The sequence below is a fragment of the Gekko japonicus genome, unplaced genomic scaffold, assembly GCF_001447785.1.
Source record: "Gekko japonicus isolate JY-2015 unplaced genomic scaffold, Gekko_japonicus_V1.1 scaffold362, whole genome shotgun sequence".
Classification (NCBI taxonomy): Eukaryota; Metazoa; Chordata; class Lepidosauria; order Squamata; family Gekkonidae; genus Gekko; species Gekko japonicus.
Window position 1 is genome coordinate 349,381 of NW_015160220.1, and position 18,170 is coordinate 367,550.

The 18,170-nt window shown below is 43.3% G+C and overlaps 1 protein-coding gene across 4 annotated transcripts in view; it reads right to left on the reverse strand.

The window, feature by feature from the left end:
• Positions 1-18,170, reverse strand: part of LOC107110299 (calcium/calmodulin-dependent protein kinase type II delta chain) — a 196,946-nt gene that overhangs the window by 112,648 nt on the left and 66,128 nt on the right. For all 4 annotated transcript variants that reach the window (XM_015411086.1, XM_015411063.1, XM_015411069.1 and 1 more), the window contains exon 3: positions 7,400-7,459. In XM_015411086.1, the coding sequence (XP_015266572.1) occupies positions 7,400-7,459 (60 nt within the window). The remainder of the gene's footprint in view (positions 1-7,399; positions 7,460-18,170) is intronic.

The window sequence follows — 18,170 nt, forward strand, 5'->3', positions numbered from 1 at the left end:
GCCAGGAGTGGGGGGGTACGGAAAAGAGGAGGGGGCTATGTTGTTTGTTTTTAAACGAAGTGTGCACATGCGCCGTTGGGTGCTTGTGCGCATCCCGTGGAGACTTTAAAAAAATTTTTTAGTGACGGGACATTGGCGGGCGCCGGATGCCACGACCTACCACTGGAAACGCGATCAGGCGCCCGCCCTTGCCCCGCGGTTTCCGGAAACTAGTACCTCAGAGGTCCTAGTTTTTTACCCCACATCTTCGGCAGGAAGAACATAAGAACATAAGAGATGCCAATGTTGGATCAGGCCAAAGGCCCATCCAGTCCAACACTCTGTATCACACAGTGGCCAGAAATACCAGTGCCATCAGGAGGTCCACCAGTGGGGCCAGGACATTAGAAGCCATCCCACTGTTGACCCCCCAAAGCACCAAGATGACAGAGCATCACTTGCCCCAGAGTCCCAATCTATACCTTGTGGCTAATAGCCACTGATGGACCTCTGCTCCATATGCTTATCTAATTCCCTTTTGAAGCCGTCCATGCTTGTAGCACCCACCACTTCCTGTGGCAGTGAATTCCAAGTGTTAATCACTCTTTGGGTGAAGAAGGACGTCCTGAATTCCATGTGTTAATCACTCTTTGGGTGAAGAAGTACTTCCTTTTATCCGTTCTAACCCGACCGCTCAGCAATTTCATGGAGTGCCCACGGGTTCTTGTATTGTGAGAAAGGGAGAAAAGTACCTCTTTCTCTACCTGCTCTTTCCCATGCATAATCTTATAAACCTCGATCATGTCACCCCTCAGTCGTCTTTTCTCCAAGCTAAAGAGCCCTAAGCGCCTTAACCGTTCCTCATAGGGAAAGTGTTCCAACCCTTTTATCATTCGAGTTGCTCTTTTCTGCACTTTTTCCAAAGCTATAATATCCTTTTTAAGGTGTGGTGACCAGAATTGCACACAGTATTCCAGATGAGGTCGCACCATTGATTTATATAGCGGCATTATGATATTGGCTGATCTGTTTACAATACCCTTCCTAATAATCCCCAGCATAGCATTGGCCTTCTTTATTGCAGTCACACACTGTCTCGACATTTTCAGTGAGTTATCTACTACAACTCCAAGATCTCTCTCTTGATCTGTCTCTGCCAGTTCAGACCCCATCAATGTGTATTTATATTTAGGATTTTTGGCTCCAATGTGCATCACCTTGCACTTGGCCACATTGAACCCCATTTGCCATGTTGACGCCCACTCGCCCATCCTTGACAGATCCCCTTGGAGTGCCTCACAATCCTCACTGGTTTTCACCACCCTGAACAACTTTGTATCATCCGCAAATTTAGCCACTTCACTGCTTACTCCCAACTCCAAATCATTAATGAACAAGTTAAAAAGCAGTGGACCAAGTACTGATCCCTGTGGTACCCCACTGCTTACACCCCTCCACTGGGAGAACTGCCCATTTATACTCACTCTCTGTTTTCTATTAATTAGCCAGTTTTTGATCCATAAAAGGACTTGTCCTTTTATCCCATGATTTTTGAGCTTGCTTAGGAGCCTTTGATGAGGAACTTTATCAAAAGCTTTCTGGAAGTCAAGGTAAATAATATCTATTGGATCCCCCTTGTCCACATGTTTGTTCACCCCCTCAAAGAACACTAACAGGTTAGTGAGACAAGATCTTCCCTTACAGAAACCGTGCTGAGTCTGCCTCAATAGGTTTTGTTCATCTATGTGCCTACTAATTCTTTCCTTAATAATGGTTTCCACCAATTTACCCGGTATCGACGTCAGACTGACTGGCCTGTAATTTCCCGGATCTCCTCTGGAACCCTTTTTAAAGATGGGAGTGACATTAGCTACCTTCCAGTCCTCAGGAATGGAGGCTGATTTTAAGGAGAGATTACATATTTTTGTCAGGAGATCCACAAGTTCACAATTGAGTTCTTTCAGAACTCTCGGATGTATGCCATCTGGGCCTGGTGATTTATCAGTTTTTAAGTTGTCTATCAGTTTTAGGACCTCCTCTCTCGTCACCTCAATCTGACTCAGGTCTTTCAACACCCCTCCTGAAATCAGTGGTTCTGGAGTGGGCAAGCACTTCTCATCTTCCACAGTGAAGACGGAGGCAAAAAATGCATTTAGCTTCTCAGCCATTTCCCTATCATCCTTCAGTACTCCTTTTACCCCTTGGTCATCCAAGGGCCCCACTGCCTCCCTGGCTGGTTTCCTGTTTCTAATGTATTTGAAGAAAGTTTTATTGTTGGTCTTTACATTTTTTGCTATATGCTCCTCATATTCCCTTTTTGCCTGCCTGACCTCAGACTTGCATTTTATTTGCCATAGCCTGTGTTCCGTTTTATCAGCCTCACTGTGACTAGCTTTCCACTGCTTAAAGGAATCCTTTTAACCTTTTACAGCTTCCATTACTTTGTTTGTTAACCATGTAGGCTTTTTCTTATACCTGTTTGTGCCTTTCCTAACCTGCGGAATATTTTTTTTTGAGCTTCTAGAATCGTAGTTTTAAACAGTTTCCAAGCTTCCCCAATGGTTTTGACCCTTTCTACTTTTCCCTTCAGTTTCCTCCCCACATGTCCCCTCATATCAGAAAAATTACCCCTTTTAAAGTTAAAAGTGGTTGTGTGAGTCTTTTTGGCCAATTCCCTATTTGTACAAATGTTGAACTCAACAACATTATGATCACTGTTCCCAAGCGGTGCAATCACTTTTACATCTCTCACCAGGTCTTGAGTGTTACTTAGGACCAAATCAAGGATCGCCTCTCCCCTGGTAGGTTCCGTGACCATCTGCTCCATACCACAGTCATTTAGAGTGTCTCGCCACGGGAGCTCTACGCTTCCCAGATGTGGCCCTGTGATCGCACCCGGAAATCCGCCTATCTTCCGTCTCTGTAGCGTGGCTAATGCTCCGTGTGACCGCAGCCAATGTAATGCTTCTCTGCTGCCTCTGTCTTGGTCAACTATGTCTTCTTCATAGATGAAAAATCAAGACACTGTTTTTCTTACTTCCACTCATTCAACTGTCTTTTTACCAGCAACAAACACGTTGTTAAAATGACCAGACAAGTTTCCCTTTTCAAAAACTTAGGAAAATTTAAAAAAGAATTCGTTGTAGATTTTCCGGGCTGTATGGCCGTGGTCTTGGCATTATAGTACCTAATGTTTTGCCAAGTCTTCCGTACCAAAGGGAGATCTCCTCCCCAGCAAGCCCCATTCTCTGCTGCCACTCAACATGGCAGCAGAGGAGGAAGAGGGGAGGAACAATGTCATTCTGACGCCACAACATTGTTTCCCCACAGAGTTTTGGTGGGCTCCTAGAGTGTCACCCTCATGCGATGATGTCAGTTCTGGGTTTCTACCAGAAGTGATGTTGTGTTATTGGAACAACACCTATTTATTTAAACTCACCTTGCAAAAGCTCCCACTATAGCCTGGAGATAGCCTGATTGCTATAACCTGGAGATCAACTGTACTTCTGATAGAACTCCAGGCCCAACCTAGATGTTGGCAACCACATGAACAATTCTCATTCCTTCTACTGGCATAAGACACTCACCTTTCTTTGCCTCAACTGATTTTTTTTAATATAATCAGAATCAAACACCAGATTTTTATTAAATATAAAACTATCTGGATACTGATAAATTCCATTGATGTAAATGGCACAACATAAAACATTTTAACCTCACAAGCATGGACAGCTTCAAGAGGGAACTGGATAAACATATGGAGCAGAGGTCCATCAGTGGCTATTAGCCACAAGGTATAGATAGGAACTCACAGGCTGGGACAGGTGATGCACTGTATTCTTGGTGCTTGGGGGGGGGCAACAGTGGGAGGGCTTCTAGTGTCCTGGCCCCACTGATGGACCTCCTGATGGTACCTGGTATTTTTGGCCACTGTGTGACAGAGTGTTGGACTAGATGGGCCACTGGTCTGATCCAGCATTTATTTTATAAATATTCTCCTAGAATATGGTTGAAAGGCCTCTGATACAGGAACCTTGCTGAAGCCAATCAAGGCTTCAGACCACCTGGGAGCCTCGTAGCTATCACCTTGAATTTAGTGATGGAGGAAAAGTGAGGTATAAATGAAAGTTGAAAACAATAAAGTGAATAAACACATTTGCCATCCTCTGTAGTGTGCAGGCTGCAAGCAACACAGTACTTTCCCCATTTTATATGAACATCAATACAGTTTTACTGCTACTTACAACCAGGACACATACTGTTGCATTAGCACCACATTATATTTAAAGGGAGGGGAGTGACTTTAAACCAAGTATAGCTGCTGGAATAATTAAAGTGGTCCACAGGGTTTCAGTCATTACCAAAGAAATAGAGTGTTCCATACCAACACAAAGCTACAGGAAGAAAAGTATTCGGGGAGCAGCATTAATAATGAGAAAGATAAAAGGGTGTTAGTGTAGAGCGACTATTAATCAAACATGGAAAAGCTTCACTTTTCCAAAAGGAAGCAGGCTAGAAAATGGAAACTTCATTATAAAGGGAAAATCAGGGTGCTTTCCATTCTGTTTAGTCCCTGGGGGATTCTGTTCATAGTACTAAAATCTAATGCCATTTAAAAAAGAAAAAAAAAGTTGCATAAAAGGGGGAGGAAAAGAAACCTTTGTTGTCCACATTTTATAGAAGTGGGAAAAAATCTACAATTTCCTTCCAGGCTCATTACAAGGTGCTGGTGTTGACCTTTAAAACACCACATGGCCTGGGGCCAACATACTTTTAAGAACCACCATCTCCCATATGAACCTACCCATCCACTCGGGTCATCCCTGGAGGCCCTGCTCCAAGTGCCTCACCACCTGAGGTTAGATAGTTGGCAGCCTGAGAAAGGGCCTTCTCAGTTGTGGCACTCAAACTTTGGAACTCCCTCCTCAGGGAGATTCATCTGTCTCTATCACTGTCTTCCACCAGTGGGTAAAGAATGTTTGGTTTGGCATACTCCCATTGTTGGCTCTTCTCCCTTATTGTGTTCTTATGTGTGTTTGTCTGTTTATATGTTTTAATTGAGTTGTTTATTTTATATATACCTTATGTTAAATGCTGAATGTTGAACATGATTTAATGTACACTGCCTTGGGTACCCTATTTGGGTGGAAAGGTGGCATACAAATGTTTTAAATAAATAAATAATTAGTCAAACACTTGCCAGCAGACGCTGATGCCGTTCTTGCCACATTTCCCCCATTTTCTTTACACTTAGTGTCAAGTGGGCAAAATAAAATTTGGAGGGAGCAGGCACACTTCTCTTCTTGGTCTCAATCTGTCTTCCTCCCCATGTCAAACAACTCACTTATGCCATAACGTTTACTGATATATACAAGAATGAAACAGCAACCAGTCTTCCTCTGCTAAAACTGAGAATATACCAGCTTTTGAGTTTTCCTTGTTTTTCATAATTCCTTGTTTTTCATGGGTGCAAATTCAATACATAATTATGTACAAGACTATAGGAGTAAGAACCATGAACCCAGAGCTCAACAGTGACTCTGATAAGCCCATAATTATACTCAAAGTGACCTAAACCAAAACCCACACAACAGTTGGCATGGAAAGCATAAGATAACATGTCAGAGGTCACCGAGAACACCTTATTTCCATACAGTCCAATACAAAATTGACTACTACTCTACAAATTATTCAGCAACTTCATATGATTCTTAAGCTCAATGCATCTTCAGGTAGTTTAAATTCAGTTTAAATTCAAGGCAGTTTGAATTCATCCCCCATGACTTGTGAAAGATACTCTACCACAGCAACTCTTGCAATGCAAGTCTCAATTCGTGTTCATTTTGTCTTCTTGAACTACATATTTAATTGGTTCGCAATTCCTGCTTAAGACTCTATTTGAATGGCTATCAAATTAAAACTCTGCCCTTCTGTACTCCAGTAGAGGTTAACTGACTGTGTAGGTGAAATGGAAGTACCAGTAGATTGGCTAGATTTTATACACATTCCATATCACCATGGTCTTTGTTACTGTCTTTCAGGCTCTTCTGACTAATATTCCTCAATGGCAAAGAGCAATGCATAAACCCAGCGATACTTAACCCCACTACTCCAGAATGCCTCCCCACTCCTCCCACTCCCAACATCCTACATTTTTACTATTTTGCCTATTCCCTCCTGGGGGGAAAAAGCAGTGAAATGTCTGCATTTCTATATGCATGATCAAAATTCGATATAGTGAACAGCTGTCATATGGTTATATTAGTATTTAATCAAATGAATGAAAATATTGCCCTGATATTGGTTGTTCTTGTTTTCAAAGACTATCACAGGCGAAATTGTCTTATGTAACATTTCTGTGTCACTGTATATGGCAGGGATACCCAGCATGGTTCCCATGGAAGCCATGGTGCCCACCAACACCTTTTCTGGCATCTGCCAAGTGGGTGGGGCCAGGTGGGGTTTTTGGCCAGCAAGGAGCTATTGGACATTTGATTGGCTATGCAGATTTTTAAAAGACATTGCTTCAGCAACAGCTACTGGTACAGCACAAGAATTTTCACTGCGTGATTAAAAATTAGCTACAGCTGCCATTTTGTGGCTTGCTCCAACTCCAGTAGCAGCTATTGCAAGGCCACCATTGTGTGGCTATGTCCACCATGCTCGTTCAAAATTCCAAAGTTGCCCACAGGCTCGAAACATTGAGAGACCCCTGGTATACAGTCTACATCAGGTTTCCCAATCTTTTTGAGCCTGCAGGCACCTTTGGAATTCTGACACAGGATGGTTGGTACAACCACAAAATGGCTGCCAATAGAGGTGGAGACAACCACAAAATAACTGACAGAAATAAGTGGAACCACTGCAAAAAGTCAGGAAGTGAGATTACGCATAACTTTAATATTTACCTCTTCAATGTTTCATGCAGAAGCTCTGCTTAACAAAAAGCCTTTTAAAATGAACCTACTGTTGGCAGTAGCGATGGGCACAAACTAAACCACAAAGCAAAATTCATCACACATTTTGCCCTGTTCATGGTTCACGAACTGAAATTCGTGACAAGTCTATGATATTCTATGAAAGCCTGAAAAACAGATGAGCGGTGGGGAGTGCCTGCTCTCTTTAAACTTTAAAGAGACTGCACAAGACAGCCCGAAAAACAGCTGAGTGGCAGGGAGCATGCTCCTCGCTACTCAGCTGTTTTTTGGGCTTTCTGCAAACCCTGTTTAAAGGGACTACGGTCTCTTTCACTAGGGTTTGTGGTGCCATGAGCCAAGAACTGGTTTGTGGTTCAGCCACGAACCATGAACTGACACAAACCTCATTTTTCCAATCCATGCTCATCCCTAGGTGGCAGGTGCCAATGCGCCCAAGGCACCGTATTGGGGATGCCTAGTCTAAATATATTACACATCCTTACCAATGTTCGAGTGTTTCAGGAGGCGGCAGATTCTAGCTTCTCTTTCCAATTTCTGGTGATCTGCAAGAGATATTAATATTCATAATTTTAGCAAGAAGCATTATATTTGGCTATTACTTAGTGTAACAGAACAAGAGGTAATATATGCAGAAACAGAGACTCTGTGGTAATAACTTAGAAGAAGAGAGAGCCATCATGGTGTAGTGGCTACAGCATCAGTCTAGGACCAGGGAGTCCTTGGTTCATAATCCTCACTCAACCTAGCTGGGTGGCTTTAGGTGAATCACTAATTCTTACCTTAAAATGTCTCACAGGGTTGTAATGATAAATTAGAGATGAGAACCTTTTACACTCTGAGCTCCATGGGTGGGATAAAAATATGACCAATAGATAGAAATACAACATAAAAGAGTAATTGACTTTTGAAGAATCAATTGAACTCTCATTATTTTCCATATTAAATTAGTTAATTAGCCATTCTACGAACAATTTCTATAATCGATGTAATCCATTAGGAATTAGATCTGGGCTGTCCTCACTTCAGAGCCTCCTATTTGGCATTGAGCAAGATACTCTGTCTCTCTGCTTGAACCACCATTTGTAATGTGGGGGATAATAAGACTCATGTGCTCTGTAGTGGCTTTGTAAAAATGACCAAAATCATGTACATAAAGAAGAGCTATTAAACTCAACATAAATGTGTAGTGTTGTTATTATTAATACCAGTTTGCCTTTTAATGGCATATATCTTTTTCCCTTTAGAAAAAAGTGGGCACAATTCTTCATTGCATGGGAGAAACTCCCCACAGAATTAGGACCCTTGTAGCAGTATGTATGTTCAGTCAAAGAGAATCCTCATCACATGGAAACAGGACAGGTTCAAACACTGACAGGAAAAATATCTGTGCCCCTAAAACACACACATTTGAGAGGACTGTCTTTTTCTTGTGCTAATGCCACATTCATACTTGACCTAGAACATCATTTTCTAACAACCCTGAATTTAAATTCGAATTAGTTCAGTATCTACTGCCTCTCACCAGTTCTCTTTTAGGACCACTGTTTCTGAAGCTGCAAGTTAAAACAACTTCCTAAAATGCCCTAATGACTGAGGTACAGGAGGGAGATTATAAAAAATATGAAGAACTATCAAAAATAAAAGTATATCAAATATACAGCCAAGGTAGAGAAGTAAAATCATCAGAAACTTTGAACCCATGAGGGAAGAGAGACTGAAAGTTTTCTTCATTTTTGTCTCCCCAGAAAAAAATTAAATGGGGGGGGGCTGAGATATGCATTACTTATTTTCCTATCAATCCAAACATTATTTACTACTTAAACAACATAAATGCATAATTTATAAATTAGACAGAATATAAATAATAGTAGTTGTCACAGGTATGAAACTTACAACTGCTCTACAAGCAAAAGTTATAAATACGAGAGAGAGAGAGAGAGAGAGAGAGAGAGAGAGAGAGAGAGAGCATGCACTGTAAACTGCTGCACCCTATGCTACCTTAGCACATGTTTTTTGCCAACTAAGAAATGGGAAAATATAGAAGTTGCAAATAGAAAATATTAATTTTATTCTAAATAAAAAGAATTGTATTATTTAGACAAAAATGGTCTCAATGCAGTCACAATACCGTAATACTTTATGGGGAGTTAAATACTGACCTAGGGCTGCTAGGTCTCTTGCTACATTGTGAAGACCTTGGGTCCTATGATTAGAGAGTCAACATGGAATATTTCCTTCAAGAGTTCATAAGTAGTAATTGATAAGAATTGGGATTGCTACACGCTCAGATAAAGCAAATATTGAAAAACGACTTGTTTTCAATGCGCACTATTCGATGCGTGTGAGCGACTATACAAGAAAATTTTCTACAGAATTACGACAGTAAACGTTTTTGCCACTTATCTTTATTGACTCTTCATTATTTTTGTCACGGATGTTGTTTTTGGTATTCCAGGTCTCCTGATACAGCAGCCCCCAACTCCTACCACCACTTGGTATTGGCATTTTTTTAGCATTCCACTGGTACAAACATAGAGTTTCAGGGCAATACTGGAGTGCTATTCTGATGCAATTAGGTCACTTCTAGGTTTATGCTGGAAGTGATGTCACATTGTCAAAGCGTTGGTGTTTCACATGTTTCAAGCCTCCCAGTAGGGTTGGCTGGCAACCCTATACTGAACTCTTAATTTGTTAGGGTTGCCAAATGTTTTTTACCTGGCGGTGGGGGGCTCCTGCCCGGCGTCCTGAGTGTGTGCATGCGCGCGCCGCCCGGATGTGATGTCATGACGTCACATCCGGGTGACGTGCACGCGGGGGTGGGGTTTCCCCCGGGGCCCGATTCCGTGGCGGCGGAAATCGGGCCTCCAAAGCGGGGGGAAATCCGCCCCCCGGGGGGACTTGGTAACCCTATAATTTGTACTTTATTATAATACACATGATAGCATATTGTGGATAACTGTCATACATTATATCCTTAAAAATGTGTTGTATATGCTGGCAAAATACACATGAATTACCATTTTCTAATGTGGGTCATGCTACACAAAAAATCTTTATACTAATGTACCTTAGTAAGACTGAGTAAAAACTTGTCTTAAAAAGTATTTCACTCATTCCAAAAGAGAAAACATTCCATAGGATTTTGCTCAGTGCTCCCTTCCCCTCCAAATTCTAATTTTCCTGTTTGAAAAAAATGAAAATAGGCCTCAAAAAAGAACGGCTTTTTTTCACTCACTGCCCCCCCCTCCAGAACTGTCATATTTCTAGCCAAAGGTGAGTTAAAGATTATTATTAAAAGATTCTGAATGCCATCTATATTTAATAGAATAGTGCAGGCCTAGAATTGTCTTGTTAATCACTTAATATTGAGGTATACAAGTCTTCTGAAACAGAAGAATAAAACCCTGAAGTTTAGGCTGCAAGCCAGTTTGGGCTCCTGAAATTGAGCCAGTTTGGAGCACAACCAAGCCGAGTGTATTAATGCTAGCAAAACAAAGGCCTCAAAGAGTGCTGCAATTACTTGTAATTGAAGGAATAATTTACAAGTGAATTATTTTCTGATCTTTAGCCTAATTTTCTGCTTGTCTGAGAATAGCTCATGATTTCCTCTGAGTCATCTATTATTAACTATTCATTTGGTTTTCAACAGCCACTGAGAAGGGAGAGTACCTCAGAAGAGGAGGTCAGTCAGAAGGGTGACAAGCACCGTAGGTCAAATTCTCACAGGTGATCATGCCAGGAAGCAGAATCACTGTCTCTTTGCCAATTCTACAACCATTCTGTAAAATTGGGCATGCTTGAGTTGGTGATGGCTTCAATGATGGCTTCTGACAAGCTCCCTCCCATTTTCTTCAAAGATTCCTTCAGGCTGACTTCTCTTTACCATTGCGCTCCAGGCCCTTCTCAAGTTGCATGTACTGATGTGCAAGTCAGTGTATGTTGTAAACGTGCTTTGCTTGCAAAAGATAACAATTCAATCCCTGGCATCCCCAGTCAAAGGGCCTCTGGTAGCAAGTGCTGGAAACGCACTTTCATTTTTGAAAGGCAACAGATCAATACTTCCTGTTTAGATAGGCCTGCAGTTACAGCAAACAGCCCCTAAGAGACTTTTCTGCGAGGTTTGTCCCCCTGATTCCTGCAGGGCAAAGGGTGAGCAGCCTCCATTCCTGCCCTTGACATCACACTGAGATAAACAAATGAACAAAAATCATAATGAAGTTATTTATTTGCAACATTATTATGTAGGGTTGCCAGTCCCCAGTTGGTGATGGGGGATCCCCCAGTTTGAAGCCCCTCCCCCACTTCAGGGCTATCAGGAAGCAGTGGAAAGGGACTCCAGACTCCCACCAAGCCGGAAAAAAATGTGACTAACTGGAAGCAGGGAGGGAAGCAGGAGGAAGTAAATGCAATGTGCCTACATCGCCCGGAAGTGATGTAGATACATCAGTGACATTGGGGGAGGCAACGCTCTGGTTTTTGGGCAATACTCTGTGGTTTGAAGGCAATTTTACCATAGAGTTTTGCCCAAAAACCAGAGCGTCGCCCCCAATATCACCAACGTGCCTCGGTCACTTTTGGGTGCATTTATTTCTGAGTATGTCACTTCCTGCTCCTGAACCACTCCTCCATTTCCCCTGACTGCAGGTCCAACAGACCTGGCAACCCCAATTTTATGCCACTTTCCCACCCAATCAGGGTCCACAAAGCAGCAAACATAAAGAACACTGAAACATTTAAGTGCTGTAAACACAGTTAAAATATAAAATTCAATTAAAAACATGTAAACAAATAACACTAGGAAGGTCAGTAACCATTACTGGATTATTGCCAGACAAACAAAAAAGGCTTCAACAGCTGGTGAAAGACACTGACACAGGGAGCAGCCCCGTAGCTAGACACTTTTCACTGGGAGGGGGCACATGCCCCCGACATAACTACATCACTTCTGGACCAGGGGATCCTCAGGTCCCAACTGGAGGTTGGCAACCCTACAAGGTAGCCTAGGTGATTTGTACCATGCCCTGAAACCTCTCCGATGCCCCTCCCTGGCTTTCCCCAGCTGGTCACGCAGCAACTTGGACAGGACAGCGAGCAAAGCCCAGCCAGGCAGGAGCTGCTCCAGCCTCTTGAGTCAGACGTAGTTGAAGTTGCACGTGCAAAGGGCTGGTGAGATCGGCTGGCTGGCTGGCTGGCTGAAGCCCGCCCAGCCCAGCGAGTACACAGCCAGCTCTGTCCCCAGCCCCAGCAGCCAGGCCCTTTGCGCATGCTGGGGGTGGAGTTGGCTGCGTGCCCGCTCGCTCAACCCTCCCCCCCGCCTTGTACTTTGCACACTTGCAATGAAAGGGTTGGAGTGGTGGCAGCTGTAGGCTGTACGGGGAGTGTCTGGCAACCACCGGGAAGGGGGCTGGGCACATCTAAGGGGGACATAGCCTCTCCCACCCTCGGGGAGCCACAGCCCTGACAGGAAGAAAAATGGATCTCCCTGGGAAGGGAGTTTCAAAGTTTGGTGCCTCAACAAAGAAGGCCCTTTCTCAGGTCACTATCTGTCTAGCCTCAGATGGTGGGGCAACTAAATAATAATATACTTTATTGTCATTGTACATAGTACAACGAAATTAAGGTGCAATCATTCGGTGATCTACAAGCATACTCATATACACTCACACAACCATACTCATATACACTCACACAACCATTAGGGTTCACATTGCAACTTAACCACCAATGTCAACAAAACCACCAAATTCCAATTCATACAGCATTTAAAGCAATAATAGCTCTCGAATAAAAACTGTTTTTTAATATGTTTGTCCTTGTTTTGATTGTCCTATATCTTCTACCCGAAGGCAGCAGTTCAAACAGGGAGTGTTCAGGGTGTGACAAATCCTGCAAAATGTTCTTTGCTTTTTTCAAGCATCGAGAACTATACAATTCCTCCATGAGTGGGAGAGGACAGCCAATAATCTTCTGGGCTGTGATGATAACTCTCTGGAGTGCTTTCCTCTCCACAGCCATACAACTGGCAAACCAGACACAGACACAGTATGTTAAAATGCTCTCTATTGAGCAGCGATAGAAAGACATCAGTAAAGCAGGGACTATGAAGTGAGCAGATTGGTTAGTCTGGTAGAAGGTGGCCTTTAAGGTATGTTAGCTCCAGGCCATACAGGGCTTTAAAGGTCAACACCAACACCTTGAATTGAGCTCAGAAGCAAACTGAAAGCCAGTGTAGGTGAAAAACGATTGGAGTGATATAGACCCTACAATCCACTCCAGTCAACCTTTGGCCACAGCATTCTGTTCCAACTGTAGATATTGGGCAGCCTTCAAGGGCAACCCTACACAGAACACATTGCAGTAATCTAATCTAGCTGTTACCAGGGCGTGCACCACAGTGGCAAAATCTTTTCTGTCCAGGAAGAGCCACAGCTGGCTCACCAACCAACCCAGACTACAGTGGAGAATCCAGTCCTAAAATGACTAACCATGTAATAAACAGACTGGCATACAAGACGCTAAATATATTTAAACATTATATCAATTATATTATTGATTTCAAAGTGTAACTGTAAATAACATCATTGTGCCAATAAATACAATTAATAAGAATACATGCAGTAATTGTAATTATTAAAATACATGAAGTTATTGTAATTATTATGAAGTTATTGTGATTGTTGACAAGAACCTCCGGATTGAGTTCCGTTTCGTCTCTTTGTCTGAACAAACCTTCAAAACAATTTATACAGAAAATATCAACATTAATATGTTTTCCAAAGATTTTTCAAAACTTTTTACAAACAATTTAAAAAAAAAAATTCAAAAAAGATCCATGGTTAAATACTTTCAATAAGTGTTTCAAAAAGTCCTATAAATTTCCCATTCTAATCTTTCTAGTCACGATTCCTGCATGTCATATAAACCTCTTACAGTGGTATTAGTCAATAATCTAAGGGAATACACAAATATTTATACCTTTATACATTCCATTTAAATATTTCTAATTCATTTTCCCTATCTCCACTACTACTCAAGTATTTTCAATATGCACATTGCATCGGGCGTTCCACGAGTCAATTGGAAGGCGCCTTGTTTCATTATTCCAAGGAGTGGCTAATATACTTTCGAAGTTCTAATCCACACTCAGGACTCTACAGCCTTACTAATACTTACAGACTTTTCTAAAGGGAGCGGGGGAATCCCCACAAGCACTTACAATCTATGTTACATTGTAATTGAATTCTGATAGACGTTCTAATCCACACTCAGGGCGCTTCATCCTTACTAATACTTACACATTCTCCTAAAGGAAGAGGTGAGGCGGGGGGGGGGAAATCCCACAAACACTTACAATCTATACTACATTATGATAAATTTCCTATGCTAACATATATTATTCTATTGCCAGCCCTACATCTTATCTATTTAATCTTGGCCATAAAAACTTGAATCCATATATATGCTAAAAAAAGGGGGGGGGATATTATTATCAGAGGTATTCAAATTGAAAACACCTGGGTTTGGATTAGTTGAAAATCCTTTAAGGCAATTACAGATCAATTTCATTCTGTCATCGAGGACTCTTTAAAGATACGCTGTACAGCAGCACGTGTTATTCCAAAATAGAAATTTAAAAATTTATGAAGAAATATTTCTATAGAAAACAGGATAAATCTAACACAGCATTTAAGCCTCCAGGTTGTACTGTTTGTAATCTGTGGATCCAAAAAGCCTCTCTTCTGAGTAGCATTTTGTGGAGATCTACTTTACAATATTTTATGGGGCGCACAATCTCCAAAACAACCACTTTAAAATCATCTACACTGTGACCTGCATCCTTAAATGTTGAATGGCGGGAGCTTCCAAACATTCATGTTTAATACGAGACTTGTGTTCCAGTACACGTGTCCTAAGCATGCATGTAGTCTCTCCTATATACCTCTTATTGCAACTACACTGGAGGAGATATACAATACCCTTCGTGCTGCAGGTTGAAATTCCTTCAGGGGAAGTGCAATCCCATCTAGAACAAGGGATAATCCATTTCCCATGTCACACCTTCCTCATACCAGTAGCACCTCCATTTTGTCAGGATTAAGTTTCAGCTTGTTACTCTCACCCACTCCAAAACTGCCTCCAGTTACCTATTCACAATTTCCACAGTCTCCCTGGGACCTGCTGGTAGTGCGAGATAGAGCCAAGTGTCATCTGCGTATTGGTGGTATCTCAGCCCAAATCTCCAGATAATCTCTCCCAGTGACTTTACATGGATGTGGAAAAGCATGGGGGACAAGATGAAGCAGTAGTCCCAGCACCACACTCTGAAACCTACCCTTGAGGTAGGACTAGAACCAGGGGTCATTTCCTGCGGGAGCACACAAGAGCGGAGCTCCAGCAGTAAAGAGCCCAGGGGGCGGGTACATGCAACAAGCCCCGCTCCCTGCTCCCAGTGGCCTTCAGTCGGGCCACGAGGAGCAAGAAACAGCCAGGTAAACTGCACAGTCCCCCGCCACCCACCTTCAGGTACAAGATCTCCCTCCTCTGTAAGGGCAGATCTGCACGTTTCCCCCCCCCCCGATAGCTAGCAATCGAAAACAGTCCAGTGGAGCCTGAGCAGTGGGTGCTGCCTTCTGACACACTTCCGGTGATGTCAGGGGGTGTGGCATATGCAAATAAGTTATGCTAATGAGCTCCTGCACCTCTTTTTCTGTGAAATGGCCCCTGACTAGAACCACCGCATAACAGTGCCTCCCAGTCCCAGTCCTGAAAGGCAAGCCAGAAGGATACCATGATGCATGGTATCAAAAGCCACCAAGAGGTTCAGGAGAATTAACAAGGTTACACTTCCCCTTTCCATCTTCTGGTGCATGTCATCCACAAGGGCAACCAAGGCCATTTCAATCCCATAACCAGGCCTGAAATCAGATTGTAATGGATCTAAACAATATGTTTCATTCAGGAACCTCTAAAGTTGGCCAGCCACCCCTCATTCAATCACTTTGCTCAGGAATGGTACATTTATTATCATTTATCATTTATTTTTTTTATTCATTTAATTTGTATCTACTGCTGTTCGCGGGCCTGGCATTAACATGTTGATGACGGTATTAGTTTGGGCCAGGGCCTCGGTTTATTAGGTCGGCTCCCTACTTAAAGGCTTGGTGGAAGAGCTCTGACTTGCAGGCCCCGTGGAACTGTAAAAGGTCCCACAGGGCCATGATGTCATCCGGGAGTTCATTCCACCAGTGCGGAGCCACCACTGAAAAGGCCGTGGCCCTCATCACAGCCAGCCTGGCTTCTCTAGGACCCGGGAGGGGCCAGATGATTTTGGGATCCCGATCTTAGTGCTTTCTGGGGAACATATGGGGAAAGGCAGTCCTTTAGGTATATAGGCCCCTGACCATATAGGGCTTTAAAGGTAAGAACCAGCAACTTGAACCAAATTCGGTATGCTATTGGCAGCCAGTGCAGTGCTTTTAGCACAGGCTTGATGTGTTCCCGCATAGGGATATTCAACAGCACCCTGGCTGTTGCATTCTGCATCAGCTACAGCTTCCGGATTTGGGACAAGGGCAGCCCCATGTAGAGAGCATTGCAGTAATCCACTCTCAAGGTGACCATTGCATGGATCACTGTTGCCAGGTCACTGCATTCAAGGAAGGGAACCAACTGTTTGATCAGCCGAAGATTATAAAAGGCTGACTTGACAGTGGCTGCTACCTGGGCCTCCATTGTTAAGGAGGCATCCAGGAGCACTCCCAAACTTCTAACCTCCGGTGCTGGCACCAGCGGTGCCCCATCGAAGGTCAGGAGTGGGTTCTCTGACCTCAGACCGCTCCAACTCAAGCACAGGATCTCCGTCTTCATCGGATTCAATTTCAGTCAACTCAGTCTAAGCCAACCGGCCACAGCTTTCAACACCAGGTCCAGATCTTCCGGACTAGAGTTGGACTGGCCGTCCAACAGCAGATAGAGCTGGGTGTCATCTGCGTATTGGTGACAACCCAGCCCATGGCTCTGGGCAATCTGGACAAGGGGGCGCATAAAGATGTTAAATAGCATTGGGGAAAGCACTGCTCCCTGGGGCACTCAGCAAACTAGCATGTGCCTTCGAGACAGCTGTTCCCCCATGGCCACCCTCTGTCCCCAACCCAGAAGGAACGAGGAGAGCCATTGCAAGGCAGACCCCTGAATCCCGGTGTTGGTGAGGCAGTGGGTCAATAGTTGGTAGTCGACCATGTTAAACGCCGCCAACAGGTCTAACAGCAACACCGCTGAACCGTCCCGATCCAGATGCCTCCAGAGATCGTCCGTGAGGGTGACCAGTACCGTCTTTGTCCCGTGGCCTGGTCGGAAGCTGGACTGGAAGGGATCTAGTGCGTAGGTGTCATCCAAAAAACCCTGCAACTGAATCACCATTTGAGACTGGACAGTATTCAACTCTCCTGGGTCCAGAGTGGTTTTCTTTAGGAGTGGATGCACCATCACCCGCCGGAGCAACCACCCCATCTCTCAGGGAGGCATTTACTGTCTCTCCACCAACCTCCACTCCCAGCAGACTGAAGCAGCCAGGAGGGGCAAGTGTCATACAAACAGGTGGTATGTCTAAAACTTCCAAAAATCCTGTCCACGACCTCAAGCTGTACAAGCTGAAAGATATCCCACACAACTGGACAAATTGGCACCCTGGCACCATGCAGTCCCATAGCTGTTAATGTACAGTCCAAGTCAGAACAGATGTGAAAGATTTTATCTGCAAAGTGCTTAGTAAAATGAACACAGTGGGCTGCAGAACAGTCCACCTCCTTCTAGTTAAAAGCTAAGCTTCCACCTACATTGGCTGTAGGGAATATTTAACCACAATCACAGAGGCGATGAATTGATGGGCATGCTAACCTCAATTTGGATTAGTAGCGTATACTGTATTCACTATAAAAATTAGCACAACGTAGCAACAGCGCCACAAAAAATAATTGATTACATTAACAGAAACAGTGGCAAACACATTTCCTGCAGAGCTACTAGGCATCTAAGGATATTAGCCTCTCTCTACTGTTCTGCCCACTGTTTCCTAATGGGTAAAGGCACTGTCAATTAATGCTTGTCTAGGCCCCTGAGTAAATAAACATTATCATTACACAGTATGTAAAGATTTTAATATCAAATATGTTTGATATGAGACTGATGAGGCCAATAGCATTGCCCATCAGGTAAATAAAAATGTTGAATAGATGGGGCAGAGGGAGAGAGAAG